Raw genomic sequence first — 16,363 nt, forward strand, 5'->3', positions numbered from 1 at the left:
TGTTTTACTTTGTTCTGTCGTGGAATATAATTGTTTGAATAACGTGAGAAATATTTGAGGGATTCATCGATTATGAATGCATCTAAAAACACATTTTTCCAAGAACATTATGCAAAGAGAACTATTGCAGTGGTAGGGAGTCATTAAAGTGTACACAAACACAACATAGTGTGTGCAAAGCATGTGCAGGTTGTTGCATGTGACTTCTTCACTGAGGAGAGCCAACCTATGTCAAAACTCTGCACTTGTGAAACACTTAATACCGTGTCAGTATTTCAGACGGCAGTGTGTCTGTGTGTGAGCATTAGTGTGCGGTAGAGTGGGTGGGCGATCGGCGGCATTTCTCACCTGAAGCTTTTGCTCTTTAGCTGTCAGTGTCTGGTCGATAAACTTCTCGATCCTCTGGGCCTTCAGCTGTATTTTCTCACACACGTCAACCAGTTGGTTCTGGTGAACAAACACACACTGTGGTTTCTGAACAAGCTCATCACAACGCCTTTACATCATCAGCTGGAGACCCAACAAGAAATTCCTGTCTTTTCAAATACCAGGCAGAGGCATTAGAGAGGAATATCACATGGCAACTGTGAGACACCCACACCCAGGAAAAAATGACTAAGTGCATGCATGTATTATAGCCTACAGTTTCCAATGTGTGAACACAGTTTTCAGTTTCTTATTGTCAGTCAGTCAGCAGCTTCACAACGTGTTTCACTCTCAAAGTGACATATTAAAATATGAATTTTCTTCCAATAAATCGTAAAAGACAAGTAGATTGTTTTTCAATTCTGCTTGTAAATGAATACCAATTAGCATACTGATAAACATGTTGCAGATTAATAAGTTAAACGGCCGAAAATATTTAGTGAAAGTAAACTTCCTGTGTTTATTTGAACCCTAAACGACACATTTTAAGTCACAGTTGGGTAAAAGCATTGCAAAAAGAAGTTAACAGCTGCTGCACTTGAACACATCACATGAAGTAGGTTACTCACTCACCCTGACTGCTGTTACTCTGGTAACCAAAGGGGTCACCGTGTGTCCGTGGCAGGGGCCCACAATGGCGCAATGGGAGCAGATACGTTTTTGTTCGGTGCTACAGAACCAGTCCAGCTCGGACTCATGCTCCACGCACTGCTCACATTCAACGGAGAAGATCCCGGACTCGGTGTCAGTCTGGGTGGTCGTTCCGAGTGAGCTCGCCTCGACGTCGCCGTCACAGGAGCTCTTCCCCCCCGCCTGCTGCTGCTCCTTCATCCCGTCGCTCAAAACGGAGAAAATAGGCTGCTCAAAATCCATGCCCTCGATTTTTACGCCGTCAAAATTCGCCTTTTTGTCGACGGGTGATGTCGGGCATGTTAGCTCGCACGTTATGAGCTCCTCGGTCATGGCACAACAACGCAACAGGTGCACCGGCAGAGCTGGAGTCGCACCTTTACAGCGCAGTAATACAGGTGTAACAGGTGAAACACGGAAGTAGCACGGACATCAGAGGTCAGGGCTGACAGGGAGGAAGGAAAAAAAAAGTTTCTGCTCTGCTGGTTTTCACTTGTGTGATTTGGGCGTCAGCATATAACCGCCTGTAAAGTTTTAGGCTACATCAGGTTATTTATCCTCTACAGACTACAGACAGGTGTGTTCTGGTATTTCAGGGCCAATTTATCAAGTTGCATTCAATTTGACATCTCTTTATTCCCTTTAGCGTTCATTTCTGTTTCCACAAATGTTTTTCTTCATGGTCCCTCAAAACTTCTCAAATGTGCAGATTTGTACTTAAGTGAAACCAGGGATTTATTCTGAGGTCCTTGAGTAATTAAATTAAATTCAAGTGCCGAAGGGCCGAAGCAATGTAGAGAAAATACAATAACAGTAGTAATAGTCAATGGTAGAGTAATAATAATAATAATAATAATAATAATAGTAATATGCCTACTGAAATTCATATGAAAGAAAACAACTCAAATAACATTCCTGTAATACAAATCAACAACAAAAAATATATTTATTTAATTTCGTAAATGGTTTTATGCTGGATGTTAACCTATAAACTGAGATCAAACATCCCCCTGAATAATATAATATAATAATAATAATAATAATACTCTTAAAGAGATAGATTTTTGCAGGATTACTGTATGGTAAAAAATGTACTTTTTATTGAAAGTAAACTTTTACTTGACACTAGATTATTGGTTGGCTTGGTTCCAGACACAGTTTCATCATGTCAGCGTGCAGGGATCAGATGTGCAGTCCCATCTCTGTTTTGCAATATTTAGAAACACCCTGTCTGGGAAAAAAAAGCTTTTTAATTTCAGAGAACCTCCTAAAGATGAACTACAGATCAAAATATCTTATAAATGGACCCTTTATTAAATATTTAAATATTACTATGCTGTCAGCTGAGTAGCCAACTGTACCCCAACAATGAATAAAAATGAATTAAAGGCAATATTGTTATTTAGCCTATGTGCTGGCTTACTATTTTTATGTTGTTGTGACATTTTAATTTATATTCATTTAATTTGCTTTAACTATTTTTGGGGTTTAGAAATGCACATACATTTGTATCCTTAAGCATTAACCATCAGATTCCAAAAGTAAACTTCAGCATCCCGAAGAGTATAGCTGCGGGGGTCAAGATGTTAAAAGAGTTCTACCTTATTTACAAAAAGTATTTTTTTCACTTTTTGTTAAAGCCACTGCATCTCTGGGAGAAAACAGAACAAATCTAAATACAATTTAAATCAGCACAAGACAACGTCAACTCCCACTCCTCCCTGCTCCATGTGTTAGTGTGTAACTGGATAGGAGTGACTGACAGAAGAGAGTCATGCCCTCTGGCTATAGCAGAAGCTTGGTTTCCACATTTCACTTTGAACAGAGACCATCTGAAGAACAGGGCTGCATTTGTTTCAAGCACGAGAAGCTGTTTTGTGATGGTTAGAACTGGCAGACACAAAGGATTCAGGTGTTTACATTGTAAATAGTAACCTGTGCACTAAGATTGTTGTGAAAGGAAAAGCATGGAAACACACTGATAAGAGGGAAACAACATTTTACAAAAAAAAAAAAACATCACTTTACCAAAGCTTGTTTTTTTAAATGTATTTATTGTCACACTGAGAACAAAATGTTAATCTCATCATAAATTAAAATGGATGTTTGGAAGGTTTTTTAATCCTTATTGCTCTTAAAGTCCTCACAAAATTCCTCTCCTGAAAGGTAATTTTACTAGATGAAAAGATTTTGTAATATGGGTCCTGATCTCCAGAGGGAGCCAACTCACTTTACAACCTGAACTTAAAGTCAAGGACAGCTGTGATGGAATGAAGACAGACTTGAAACACATCCTTGAAAATATCAACAGCTCAAAATGTTACCAGACTTGATTATTTCCTTTGCACATTCCAATAAAATGCACTGATATTTAGGTTAAAAATGTTGGCATGTTGTGTTTTGTCCCTCTAGTGATGTATTTTCTCTTCAATACGCCAGTGTAGAGGTGTCTTGTAGAGGTGTCTATTTATCTTACTTTGAGGCTCTCCTAGTTGTTACCTACTATTTCAAAATGACATTCAACCATAGATATGTAAAACATGGACGTAGTCTCAGTGACATCACCATTTTCTGACTATTGAAGCCCACTGATTATGCTGTTTCGAACTAACATTCAGTCAACTCTTATACAATCCATTAAAGGAGTTAACTTCCAATATATATTCATTCTTGACTTGAACTTAGTGACATGACACACTAAGTTCAGCTAGCTTAGCTGGTAGGTCTTGGTGAACCTTTCACTGGTAGCCTTTGGTAACTGTGAGATACCATAGACTGTTTATAATACTGTATATATAATTATTTACAGTCTATGTGTATTTACAGTCTATGTGAGCTACTGCTAGGCTACCATTGAATTGCTGTAAACATGTACACACAAACAATTCACAGCCTTAAGAGACAATTTCCTTGGTTAGGCTATTTGTTTGGTTTTTTTAAAGTGGAGGGTAGTCTCCCAACAGCCTTCACAAAAAGGCAAATAAAGTCATAAACAGATAATAACACAATGTACCAAGGAACAAAATGATTGAATCAAAAGTAACTTACCTGGAATATGACTTTACAGGCATAGCCTCTTGGTTTTAAATCTCTTTATTGTTGGTTTTATTATGTAGTTCTTTTTGTATGAACTGCTCAGTTTTTTCTCCAAGCATGAAATGTATTTTTTATTCACGTAAATGTGCATTAATGAATTGAAAAATGTATTATCAAATCAGACTACAGACAGGTGTGTTCTGGTATTTCAGGGCCAATTTATCCAGTTGCATTCAATTTGACATCTCTTTATTCCCTTTAGCGTTCATTTCTGTTTCCACAAATGTTTTTCTTCATGGTCCCTCAAAACTTCTCAAATGTGCAGATTTGTACTTAAGTGAAACCAGGGATTTATTCTGAGGTCCTTGAGTAATTAAATTAAATTCAAAGTGCCGAAGGGCCGAAGCAATGTAGAGAAAATACAATAACAGTAGTAATAGTCAATGGTGGAGTAATAAGAATATTAATAATAATAATAATAATAATAATAATAATAATAATAATATGCCTACTGAAATGCATATGAAAGAAAACAACTCAAATAACATTCCTGTAATACAAATCAACAACAAAAAAATGTATTTATTTAATTTCGTAAATGGTTTTATGCTGGATGTTCACCTATAAACTGAGGTTAGGCTATTTTTTCTTTTTAAAGTGGAGGGAAGTCTCCCAACAGACTTCACACAAAGGCAAATAAAGTCATAAACAGATAATAACACAATGTACCAAGGAACAAAATGATTAAATCAAAAGTAACTTACCTGGAATATGACTTTGCAGGCATAGCCTCTTGGTTTTAAATCTCTTTATTGTTGGTTTTATTATGTCGTTTTTTTTATTATTAACTGCTCAGTTTTTTCTCCAAGCATGACATTTATTTTTTATTCACGTAAATGTGCATTAATGAATTGAAAAATGTATTATCAAATCATCCAATTATATTTTTAGCAACATTTCACATTCAGCCGGCCATCAAATATTTCGCGCGAAAAGCCGGGAAGTGGTCACGAGAGTGTGATGACGTTGCAACTGAAAAAGGCGGACTTTAAAAATACTCTTTTCCAATTGGACAGCATTTTGAGACACCGCGTGTTAAAAAACATAACGCTGTGTTTCATTGGTCGGTGGGATTAGCGACTTGTCCCGCCCCTCTCCGCCCCCCAACAGCTCGCTCGGCTGTCCTGCGCCAGCAGCGGTGTGTCACCGAGGTTGGGCTGCTGCCGGAGAGACCCGGAGTCAGGGCAAACCTCAACCAGTTAATCCGACCTGGCATCGCAGCGGGGCTGAGGGGCTGCCCCTGCGAGTTTTAAACCTGAACACCGTTTAGGTTGGACCCCGCGCCTCTCTGTCACCACCGCCCGTTCCTCCCGATGTCGGATTTCAAGCTCGGGATCGTGCGGCTCGGCCGTGTGGCCGGGAAGGTGAGCTGGATCCCAGGGCTGCCATGTGCGGCCAGGGAAGGGCCCCGCGGGTACCGATAAACGATGGAAAACATCGCTTTCGCTGCGACGAGACGGTGATACACGGCTCCTTGACTGGGCACCAACCCGTTCCCGATGTTACAGTCGCATAGTTTTAGATATTTTCGCCCCATTTTGAACGGATTAAAGAAGCCGGCCGTGCCGAGCTAGACAGGTTTTCCGTTCCTCCTCCATCGCCACAGAAGCTAAAGCTAACTAGCATGTAGCAGGTCGCGTTAGCTCTGGGTGATCACATCAGACGGTGTAATAGTGCCCCGAAGGTAAACACGGGGGGTCACATTTCCCCTTCACACGTGTGTGGTAATGCAGGAACAGAGGGAAAGCTGGATTTACTTGTCGGTGGTGGGCTTAAACAGGGAACAGTCGGCTAGCTAGCAGTGCCACGCTAACTGTTATTTGGATTACACGGCGAAGTGTCTGCTAATAAGGAAGCCATTGCCACGCTCCATCAACTGAGTCTTTTGTGCAACGTGACAAAGCACCGGCTGCACATACCCACTATCTCACAGCTGAGGCCGAAAACGTGCATGTTTTTCCTGTCTTTAAGGGGACATTAAGGGGTGTTTATCACATAGATGTGACGTTAAATTCCGGCTTAAGACGGGACTGACGTTGCGGCGCGTTTTTTTTATTGACACGTGACGAATCAGCTGCGCACCTGCAGAGTGACAGGACTCCTGGGCTTCACTCACTCTTTTGATAACTCGTTTACAATGATGTCAGTCCTAGTGAGATGTGCACAACAGTCTGGCAGTCGAGACAATGTGTCACTTTGCATGTTTTGACCTTTTTGGTATGTGGGGGGGAAACCCGTGCCGTGCTGTGCCGTGCTGTGTTGTACCTTGCTCAGGGTATCGTGGGGCTATCTGTGCATGTGCAGGTCCCATTTACAGAGTTCAGGGAGCTCTGACACCACTTTCAGCTCTTTTATATTTGCTTGAGTCCAAACGTGGTACTGTCAAAATTACAAAAACTACATTGGTTGTAAAGGGATGAATGTAATTTTACTTGCTGTACATTTATAAACAACACAACTTCAGAAGGTCAACACTTTTTTTTTATTCTTATTTTTTATATTCTGGTCTAATTACAGATTTTTTTCCCTCCACTGTTTATATGTTCTTGTTTAAATTGCACATTTTTATCCCTGCACCCTGCATTTCTTGTATAAGTCGATTTTTTTATTGCACAGTTTAAGTTTTGATTCGTCTAGGGGTATTCTTTAAATCTTTTTTTCGGGTTAATATATATGTATGGGACGGGGGGGGCGTCGGTTTTGTGGTTTAATTTGTAACAAATGTCTCATGTCATGTACGTCTTTGTAACCTGCTACTGGATGCTTTGAATTTCCCTCGGGATCAATAAAGTATCTATCTATCTATCTTACTTAAGTTAAAAATATTTATATTATAATGCATGTATAGAAGACATTTCCGTTGTTTACCGGTATGTCCACTGCAGCTGTCACGTGCAAGGCAAATTCCCAACTTAGGGCTGGGCGATATGGACCAAAACTCATGTCTCGATATTTTTTCACTGAATGGCGATACTCGATATATCTCGACGTGTCTTTTATTAACAGTCAGTTGCACAAGTTCAACATGTGCATGAAAACAAACTACCTGTTTGTGAAATTAATTAATTTTCTGCACAACACAATAAACACAGTTGTGTGTTTTGTTATCCATTTAGTTTGTTGAGTTTGGCTCAGAGAGAGAGAGAGGAGGAGCAGGGTGAAGAGGGAGAGACAGTGAGATGAGAAATAGGTGAACTGGCAGCGCTACAGAAGAAACGTATAAATGTTATTTTAATGCAACATGAACTATATCGATATTAACGATATTGTCCTACCCTATATCTGGATTGAAAATATATCGATATATCTTAAAAACTCGATATATTTCCCAGCCCTACTTCGACTGTTATCATGTGGAATGGTAGTGGACTATGAACATGCTTTCTTGTCGTATGAATCTTCAAGCTCCCCCAAATTAGACAGACGCGTGTTTGCTTGTTGTCCGTCATCAGGATCAAATAATTAACATAGAAATAGACAAAACGTGCAAAACTACAGTACTCCTACTAGAAATGTAAATAAACTTTAATCCTAAAAAATAATAATGTACATTATACTGTACAAAAAAAAGACCTGAAACAGTCTTACAGCATTTGGAGGAATGTGCAATTGCTATCTAGTTAATTTGCATCCAAACCTTTTTTCAGCTTAGAGGCCTTGAGTTAATAAGTTGACCTGTTTCTTGACAAGTTCAAGGTTTTAAACATCTGTTTTATTGATCGAACATATTTGCACTTGCTTATGGCCATTATTTTAAATACATGTAAGAAGCGACTCCCTTTTGGATCTGCGGTTCTGCTCCCACATTGGCCATTTCTTGTTTACGCTCCTTTTAACACTCCCCCCCCCCCCCCTTTTTGAATAAAGTTGGTGTCTTGCTCAAGCATGATTACAAAAGAAAGCTGCTCCTGTAAGACTTCTCCTTGTGTTTGTTCCAGTTCAATATATCAATAATGAATGTTCTCCATTCTCTCATTTCAGACAAAATACACACTGATTGATGAGCAGGACATACCACTGGTGGAAAACTACGCCTTTGAGGTAAATCAAGAAGTTTAACAATCGAAAATTATCTTATTGTGCTGTTGCTACCTTTCTCATCGTGCCCGTGTTAAACAACGGCGTTATTCATTCCCAGGCACGCATGGAGGTAGATGCAGATGGAAATGGAGCAAAGATCTTTGCTTATGCGTTCGACATCGGTAAAGGCCGCTGGGCAGGACGGCCACTACACGAGCTTCTCTGGTGAGTCATTTTATTATTAAATCGGTTATATTTTCGGGTCCTCTGGTTTTAATTAATCTTTGAAGTTCTGTATAAGACATGTCTCCTTTCAAGTGTCTGATTTATTTAAAAAAAAGCTTAAAATTGCGAGCTGAATGCTGTTGAGGAAGAAGATAGAGATATGTAGCTTCAGGTAAACATATCAAACATGCTTATCAGTGTTTCTATATTTCTGGCAATATGAGGCTATCAAAGACTCTGGAAATCTTTTTTGCAGAACTATGCTTTTGGCCATTTAAGAATTAGTTTGACTGTTGGATCGCTCTATTGTTTACAGTACCCAAGACACTGTCTACCCACCCCTCACATGTGGCAGAGCAGCACAGCTAAAAAGGGAAAAAAGCCATAAGCACCTGGAATGATTGACAATACATAATAATGCTTACTTATTCCTTACTTGGGGCGGATGACCTAGCTTTTAGGTCGCGGCCCATGTACAGAGGCCACGGTCCTCCAAGCGGGTGTCCAGGGTTCTTGTCGGATCTGTGTCTCCTTTCCTGCATGTCAATCCCCACGCTCTCCCTGGTTTCCTACTCTAGCCACTTTCATGTCTAAATAATGACAAAAGCCCAAAAAGTAAATCTTACATTTTTATATTATTATTCTTATATTATTTGCAAGCAGCCCTCTACTTACCCTTGCATAGTCATACTGGTTAAGAATTTATTCACAATCTGCATAGTAGAGGTCTGTTTTTATTCTAACATTCAGTTTTTTTAAAGCACCCAACACGTCTTTCCTGCATTCTGATCCATTTTAATGCAACAGTCTGCGTATTGAATAGTTACTGTGCCTCTGCTTTATTTTAGAACCGTATTCTTTCCCTTTGCACCTTTAAGAAAAAGCTAAAGACCCAGCTCTTTTATGAATACTTACGACCTTAATGATGACGATGGTCTAGATATTATTGATGACGGTAATGATGATGGTTTTGTTTGATAACAACAAATTTTAAGATGGTTTCTATACTGATTAGAGCTCTCAAGAACTGCCGTCAATGTTGTGCTTTGCCTCTGGTCACTTCCTGTCAGCACCTGTGTGTCCAATCGGACTCGAAGCTGAAAGGGACATTGTTTCCTTTTTTCTGGATCCTTGCTTGTGTTGTAGTTACTCTCTGATGTACGTCGCTTTGGATAAAACCATGACTTACCAAGTCATTATGGAATTTGAACGAGGTGAAATCTGTGACACATGGTCATGCAGTGAAGAGTCAACCTTTCTCTTGTTTTACTGGTACCTTGATTTTGATAAATAAAGGGGTAGGGACTTAGTTTAGACGGACACAGACCGGCCTCATGAGAGAGAGAGAGAGAGAGAGAGAGAGAGAGAGGCAGAGAGCTGCTGTCGTGCTTGGATCACTTCACGCTGCTTATATTTCTATGATATATTTAACACGAGATGTCGCACCCATTCAGGAATAGCAGCCTTCTCTCTTTGTTTACCTACAGAGACTGTATCGAGCGCTTCTCGTACTACTTCAGCTGTGAGTAGTTAGAGAGAGGAGATTGCTTTTTATCCGTAGAAGATCTTGGATGACGATCGTGTACGGATTATAAAAAGAACACCGCAGTGCAAGCTAGGTCGGTAAATAAAACTGGGCTGACCCGCCCAGGTGTAAATCTACGTCCAAACTATTTCCAAACCGCTGTTCTATCCTGAGAGAGGAGTTAATATCTTCTTTCTTTACCTCGTCTGCTTGCTTGTTGAAAAGTTCAGGAAGACCTGCAGCTGGGTGGAAGCTGTCAAACAGGTCCGCGGGGGGGGGGGGGGGGTTTCAAAATAAAGGCGTATCATAAAGAAGACCATGTAGAGCGATGTTTTGACTTTTGATCGATTTGATTGAATCATTGGTAGACCAAACGATAAATCGATCCAGATTGATGGATCGTTACTCTGCTACTCTGTATATGGGGCATGCGAAATAACCACTAGGCCACTGGCGCCCCGGTACTTGTGTGTCTTGAAAAGATGTTTTTTTTTTTTGTTTTTTTTTATCCCTGCCATATCAGGCTGACGTCAAAACTGCCCATACTGTCCTGCTGGTGTCAATAAGCGTATCATTAGTTTGAAGAAATGAACTCTGTTAGTTCAGTGGCCGACTATCAAATCTCCTTTAAACTTAAAGGCCCTGAAACACCAAGGAGGTCGTCGGAGGTCGGTCCTAGTCTTCTCGGTGTGTCCGGCTCCGTTGCTACCAGTCAACCCCCGTTGGCCGTTTTTGTCCAATTCGACATCGGTGAGAGGGATCTCTCTGATTGGCTGTTGGGAGGTTTCACCCATTTGTGCGGGTTTCTCCTTATTTTTCGCCTACGCCTCTTTTCTTTTTCCGCTAAGATAAAGGGCTGACAACGCCAGCGCCATTTTCAACTTTTTATCAGACATTATTCTCGATTAGTAGGCTACCTATAATAAGAGTGGTTTGAAAATGGTCTTTCTGTATCATGACGAGCTACCGCCGCCTCTCAACGTACGTGGGGCTTGGCCGCCGGCTGTAATCTTTTGCGTTGTGTTCTTGTGCAACTCTTTTGCCAAGACGTGAGGCGACACCAGAGGTAGCCTTCGTCGCTACTTGTTCTTTGCGGTCTGCTTGATGTATCGGGGCCTTAAAGGTCAACAGCTGATTTCTGCTTTTTGACATTCATTAAAGCAAGTGGTTCCATGTTTGTCAGTCCCTTTTCCCTCCATTACGCTGAATAAATGAAGGGTCATCCAAGTGAACTGTCCTGATTTTATTTTTTTAGATCTTGAACTGACTTTAAATCTTGATGTGTGTCTTGACCTAGGGAGAAGCACAGAGGAGGCATCGCCCCCAGTTTTCAAGTCATCCACATTAACTCTGTAACCGTGGACAACAGGCTAGACAACCTGCGACTGGTGCCTGTGGGCTGGAGCCCCAAACCAGAGGAGATTTCCAGCAAGCAGAGGTAGGACTACGCTAAAGCATACTATAGCCGGATATAAACCATTAAACAGTAAAGTGGGGATTTTTCCATTCTTGCATCTGTATCAGTTTTAAAAAGTGACACATTACTAATATTATGCTGTTCCCCCACCCAGAGAGCAGTCTCTGTACTGGCTGGCCATCCAGCAAGTACCTGCTGACCCTGTGGAGGAGCAGTATCTGGAGCTGAGCCGCACACGCTACTACAACGCTAACGGGGAGCTGGTGGAGGAAGAGGAGTGCTCCTGCACATACTACGAGTGTCATTATCCTCCTTGTTCACTCATCGAGAGGAGGGTACGAACTTAAAGTGGCATTAATCCAAGTCTTTTCTTTAGTTTGAAAATGAGAGATCATTTGACCTCATTATTTGATCAAGAGCTAAAAACATCCGCCTCTTTGTCTTTCTGCAGCTCCGGGAGTTCAACATCTGCGGCCGCTGCCAGGTGGCGCGCTACTGCGGCTCCCAGTGTCAGCAGAGGGACTGGCCCGCTCACAAGAAGCAGTGTCGCGAGCGCAAGCGGGTGCTGGCCCTGGAGTCGGAGCCCGAACGATGATCTGCCCTCATCCTCGCCTGGGAGAGAGCAGAGGAGAGGAGAATGGGGAAGGAGCAGGGTTAGACTTGTGGGAGGGGAGCAGGGATGAAGTGCGACATGGGGGAAAACGCTGACAAGAGACTAACGACTGAGGACAATGTTGGTTACTTGATGGATTCTGGGGGTAAATAGATGGAGGATTAGGAGTCAAAAAGACATCTGCCACTTCCCAGAACTGGTATTTCTCCATAGCTTGCTTTCACGTGGATGACGGGGAAAGTTGTGTTTTTTGTTTTAGTTTTTTTTCTCGAGGAGGGAGACCCTCGAGCTCTACTTGCTGCTATGGTTTTGTATGTGAGGGGGGAAAAAAGTTGTCTTGTTGATGAACTGGACAAGCTTCTTTGGACCACAATACAAACAGTCGTCGTCATCCACTTTCTTTCCTCCCCCCAGCCTGCTGGCTGCGGTAACGTCTGTGCAAAAGTTCGGGGGGGCTGGGGAGGGAGACCCCAGGGGCTGCAGTACCTGTCGTTCAGCTGGTACAACGGGACATGGACCTTTTCACTGTATCGCTCCCTTTCTGACCTCTCTGCTGCACACGGCTGCTGTCTTCATGGCCATCAACACCTTAGCCACCTCCCTGTCTGTCTGTCGTACCCCCACTAACCCCGCCCCTCGCCCCCCACACAGCCAACCGCAACACACATCGGATTTCACTGAGTGAATCACACTACCAGTATTGAGTGTGTATGTGTGTGTATGCTTCTTTATGTATGTGTGTGTGATACCAACATGTACTGAAGGACTTTGACATGGTCAACAGGGCAGGGTTATTGTACGTCTTTTCTCTTCCTAAAGGGGCCATATGACACCGTTTTAAATGTTCTACAGAAATCGTTGGGTTTAATATTTTCACAGTTCGATAATTAAGTAGCTGCCAAATTAAGGACTGTATTTTCTTTTTTTTTTTTTTTTAGAAGGCTTTGTGACACCTGGATCATTTCCTTTTCTATACATTTGGTCACATTTGTTCACGACTAGGTACAGCGTTTTAATGACCTGAAGTAACTGGATTTATTGCATTTAAAAAAAAAAACAAAGTGACTTTTCAAAATTCAAAGGCCTTTTCTGGCGTTATCGGTACGGAAACAAGGCGACTTTCTCACAAACCATCCTTTCTCACCATCCATCAGAAACAGTTGATCAAAATGACAATTCCGTGTTTCTACCAAAGTCTACTATGACCTGCAGTTTGGCACTCCACTATCAACTGTTTTCCATCCCTCCAGTCCGTCTCTACTTTGCTAGTTTTTAACAGACGCCTCTCTTTTCAACTGTATTTGCACCTGCAGGGTTATGATACGTGTGTGTTGGGGCGGGGTTGTGCTCAGTCGTCTGTGTGAGAGTTTGCTCTAAGGGTTTTTTTTTTTTTTTTTTGGAAGAAATTCTATCAATGGAGCTATATTTATTTAAAACCTTTGATTGTGAAAACTGTCTGTTTTTTTTTTTTTTTTTGTCCTGGTGATATTTGAAGGCAAGCGTTATTAAAGGTGGACAATGTGGGACATCTTTTTATGTCCCTTCTTATCGGGCAGGGTCGAGGAATGAACACTTAAAACCCGTCACTCGATTGCCCTTTATTTCTTTTCTTTCTTTCGATCCTGAATGCACGAGTGAGTCCTACTCTGTGTTGCCCTTCCAGATTTTCCATGAAAACACTGCACACCATCTTTGTCACTTAAAGAAATCTTCCATGTGAGAGACGTCTGGGAGTGTAAAACTTGAATTCCCCCCTTTACACACCTTTTATTTTATTTTTTTGTTGTCCATTTTATTTTGGAGAATGGTTTTATGAACTGAACCATTTCCTGCAAGATTTTTTTTTTTCTTTGTCGTGCTTCTCCTAAATCGCCTGCCTTCCTTGTATTACCTACAGCGCACACCTGCTAAATGTGTCCTCGTGTGTCTTAGGTGAGGAGTCCAGACACTTGGTTTGCATGTAATCCACAGACGTACATGCTACTCGTTGATTGTTCATTTTGTATGTGTGCCTGTGTGTGTGTGTGTGCGTGTGCGTGCGTGTGTGTGTGCGTGAACAGGTTTTCAACACTGCACTAAAATTTGGCTCCCAGTGTTTGCGTATTTGTCATTGATGGGTCGAAGGGAGGGGGTGTGATTTGCAATTTGGAGTGTACAGATTGTGTCTGAAATCTTTTTGTTTTGTAAGATTATAAAACATTAATCACCATAGAAATAAAGAGATACAATATGTGAATGGAAGAACAGTTGAGGTTAACTGACAGTTGCTTTTCCAATGTTAAATGATAATAAATAAAATATAAAACATAATGTTTGAGTGTTGGAAATACTCTTTATTTTAACATGGAGCCATGTGGATTTAAAAGCTTTCTTTTGGTGGGTGCTGGATGGACTGGTCCTGGGGTGGGCGGTCCAGGTTCAGCTCTGACCCTCTGTGCTTTGGCTGTGTTTCATTCCCTGCTCTCTCATCTCTGTGTCCTGCTGTGTCCACCGTCCTCTATGGACTAAAGAGAAGTTTTAAAGAGGTTCCTTTTTGTGTGTGTGTGTGTATAGGTGAATGTAAGAGAAGAGCTGTTCTTTCATTGATAAATATCATGTAGTTTATTATTCAGTTATTACAGTATTTGCTGGTTTACAATAACTGACTTGGTAACAATGTGAACCTTCCCTGTTTTATAGATTAAAGTAATGTATTAATATGTACTAATGTAGATAAAAACTGCTCCTTTTTTAAGAGTAATTTGTGGACTTTTTCATGCCTTTTATTGGAGAGAAAGGACAGTGGATAGATTTAGATATCAGGAGAAAGACATGCAGGAAAGGAGCTACAGGTCGGACTCAAACCCGGGCCGCCTGCTTGGAGGACTACAACCTCTTCACATGGGGTGCACAAACTAACCGCTAAGCCACCGGCGCCATGATAAAAGCATCTTTTAGGACATATGAAGTATATTGTCAATAATCATGTGATACATTTTGTATTAGGAAACAAGGAAGACAGCTTAATATATTTTGAGTTACTAAGATATCATAAAGGTGCTGTAATAAACCCTAAATGTTACTTCCTGTTTCATCGGCCTGTGTTCTTTGGCTTATCCAGAAGAAGTTCTTATTTTTCTCATCTCAGTTCATGATATTTTGTTGGATATGACGAGTCAATTAGCTTCAGATAAATTACAACGCTGCTGTCGGTGGGGAGTTTAAAGAACAAAATTAAACTGCTGCCACAAATCTTTGCAGTAAGTTCATTAAAAATCATCACAGTGTTTTCAAGAATGAATCCCATATTGCAATACTTAAGTTTCTTAAGCTCCGAGTAACAAAACAAACCTAACGCTGCACTATAGTGAAACCCCTTTTTTTTATGCTTCCATGTTGCAGTCGTTGAAGAACTAAGGTTAAAGTGCTGCCAGATGTTTTCAGTGTAGAGCTTTTAGACTCAGGCCTTACACATGAGAGTCTGTAAACTAATTTAAAGAATAGGGAAAAACTAGTTGTTGTCTTTTATTGAGATTGGCTGAATCCTTTTGATTCTTTAAAACTCCTCTGAGGAACTTTCAGTCCGTGTTGATTTGTGCGCCCCCTGTGGACAAGGCGATACCGCTCTTTGCTTAGTTGGTCCTGTGCATGTGCAAGTTGTGTTTTTCTTAAAGGCTGGGGATCGAACCCCCCCAACCTCCGTACTTGTTGAGAGACGACAGACTCTGAGCCACGGCCGTGTCCCACTATATATGTGTTAGGTTGTTCATCTGTCAATGGTTGCTTTTCTGTATAAATCCAGTTCATCCTTAAACACAACAGGGGGGAAAAGCTGATCTGAAAGCTGTCTGCTGCAGTTACATCGATCTTCTAGCTCCCATTTACACCACACACAACATCCTGCTCAGATTCATAATAACCTCCATTACTCCTCCAAGATGCGGCCACTGATGTTTCTGCTATTAAGCTTTTATCATCCAATTTGATGACGAGTGCTTTACATCTCCAGAAGTCGTTTTCAATCCATTCTGTCTCCTTGATGACGTGGAACAGATGCACAGCTGCTTTCCTTTAGCCGTCTCGTAACTTAAGCCTCTGTGTTGTTACTTTCATCTCAGCAGCAGTAGTTTTACTCCATCTGCCTCTTTCCCCCCCCCCCCTTCTTCCTCTCGCTCATCTGCAGCATTAGACAGAACCAATGAGGTCACTGAGGTCAAAGATCATCCGAGGGATCAAAGATCAGATGTCAGCAAGACGTGCTGTTGACGTCACGATGATGACTCTGTTAAAGCCGAAATGTCTTTATCTGTTAACTGGGGCCGAGTCTTAATGCTGCTGTGATGCGGCAAGGATAAATAAAAAATACAACTCGGGTGAATATAAGTATATTTTTCTATTGTTGGAAGAGTAGTTTCAGACTTTGCCATAGATT

At 41.2% G+C, this 16,363-nt stretch overlaps 2 protein-coding genes across 3 annotated transcripts in view; one reads left to right on the top strand and one right to left on the bottom strand.

Moving 5' to 3' along the window:
* The window catches only part of bspry (B-box and SPRY domain containing), an 8,686-nt gene extending 7,222 nt beyond the window's left edge, over positions 1-1,464 (bottom strand). Inside the window, exons 1-2 of one of the 2 annotated variants that reach the window (XM_061062163.1) lie at positions 1,000-1,464; positions 349-447 (exon numbers count right to left, since the gene is read on the bottom strand). In XM_061062163.1, coding sequence (XP_060918146.1) covers positions 349-447; positions 1,000-1,389 — 489 coding nt within the window. In that variant the 5' untranslated portion in view covers positions 1,390-1,464. The other variant, XM_061062162.1, reaches the window with a different exon arrangement.
* A 3,793-nt stretch (positions 1,465-5,257) lies between these two features.
* Positions 5,258-14,262, top strand: zmynd19 (zinc finger, MYND-type containing 19). Its single transcript, XM_061062165.1, has 6 exons — positions 5,258-5,516; positions 8,134-8,193; positions 8,291-8,397; positions 11,220-11,360; positions 11,494-11,674; positions 11,791-14,262. The coding sequence occupies exons 1-6, from the start codon at positions 5,466-5,468 to the stop codon at positions 11,932-11,934; spliced, it is 684 nt and encodes a 227-aa protein (XP_060918148.1). The 5' UTR covers positions 5,258-5,465; the 3' UTR covers positions 11,935-14,262.
* The last annotated feature ends 2,101 nt before the right edge of the window (positions 14,263-16,363 follow it).

Source organism: Labrus mixtus, chromosome 17, assembly GCF_963584025.1.
Source record: "Labrus mixtus chromosome 17, fLabMix1.1, whole genome shotgun sequence".
NCBI lineage: Eukaryota > Metazoa > Chordata > Actinopteri > Labriformes > Labridae > Labrus > Labrus mixtus.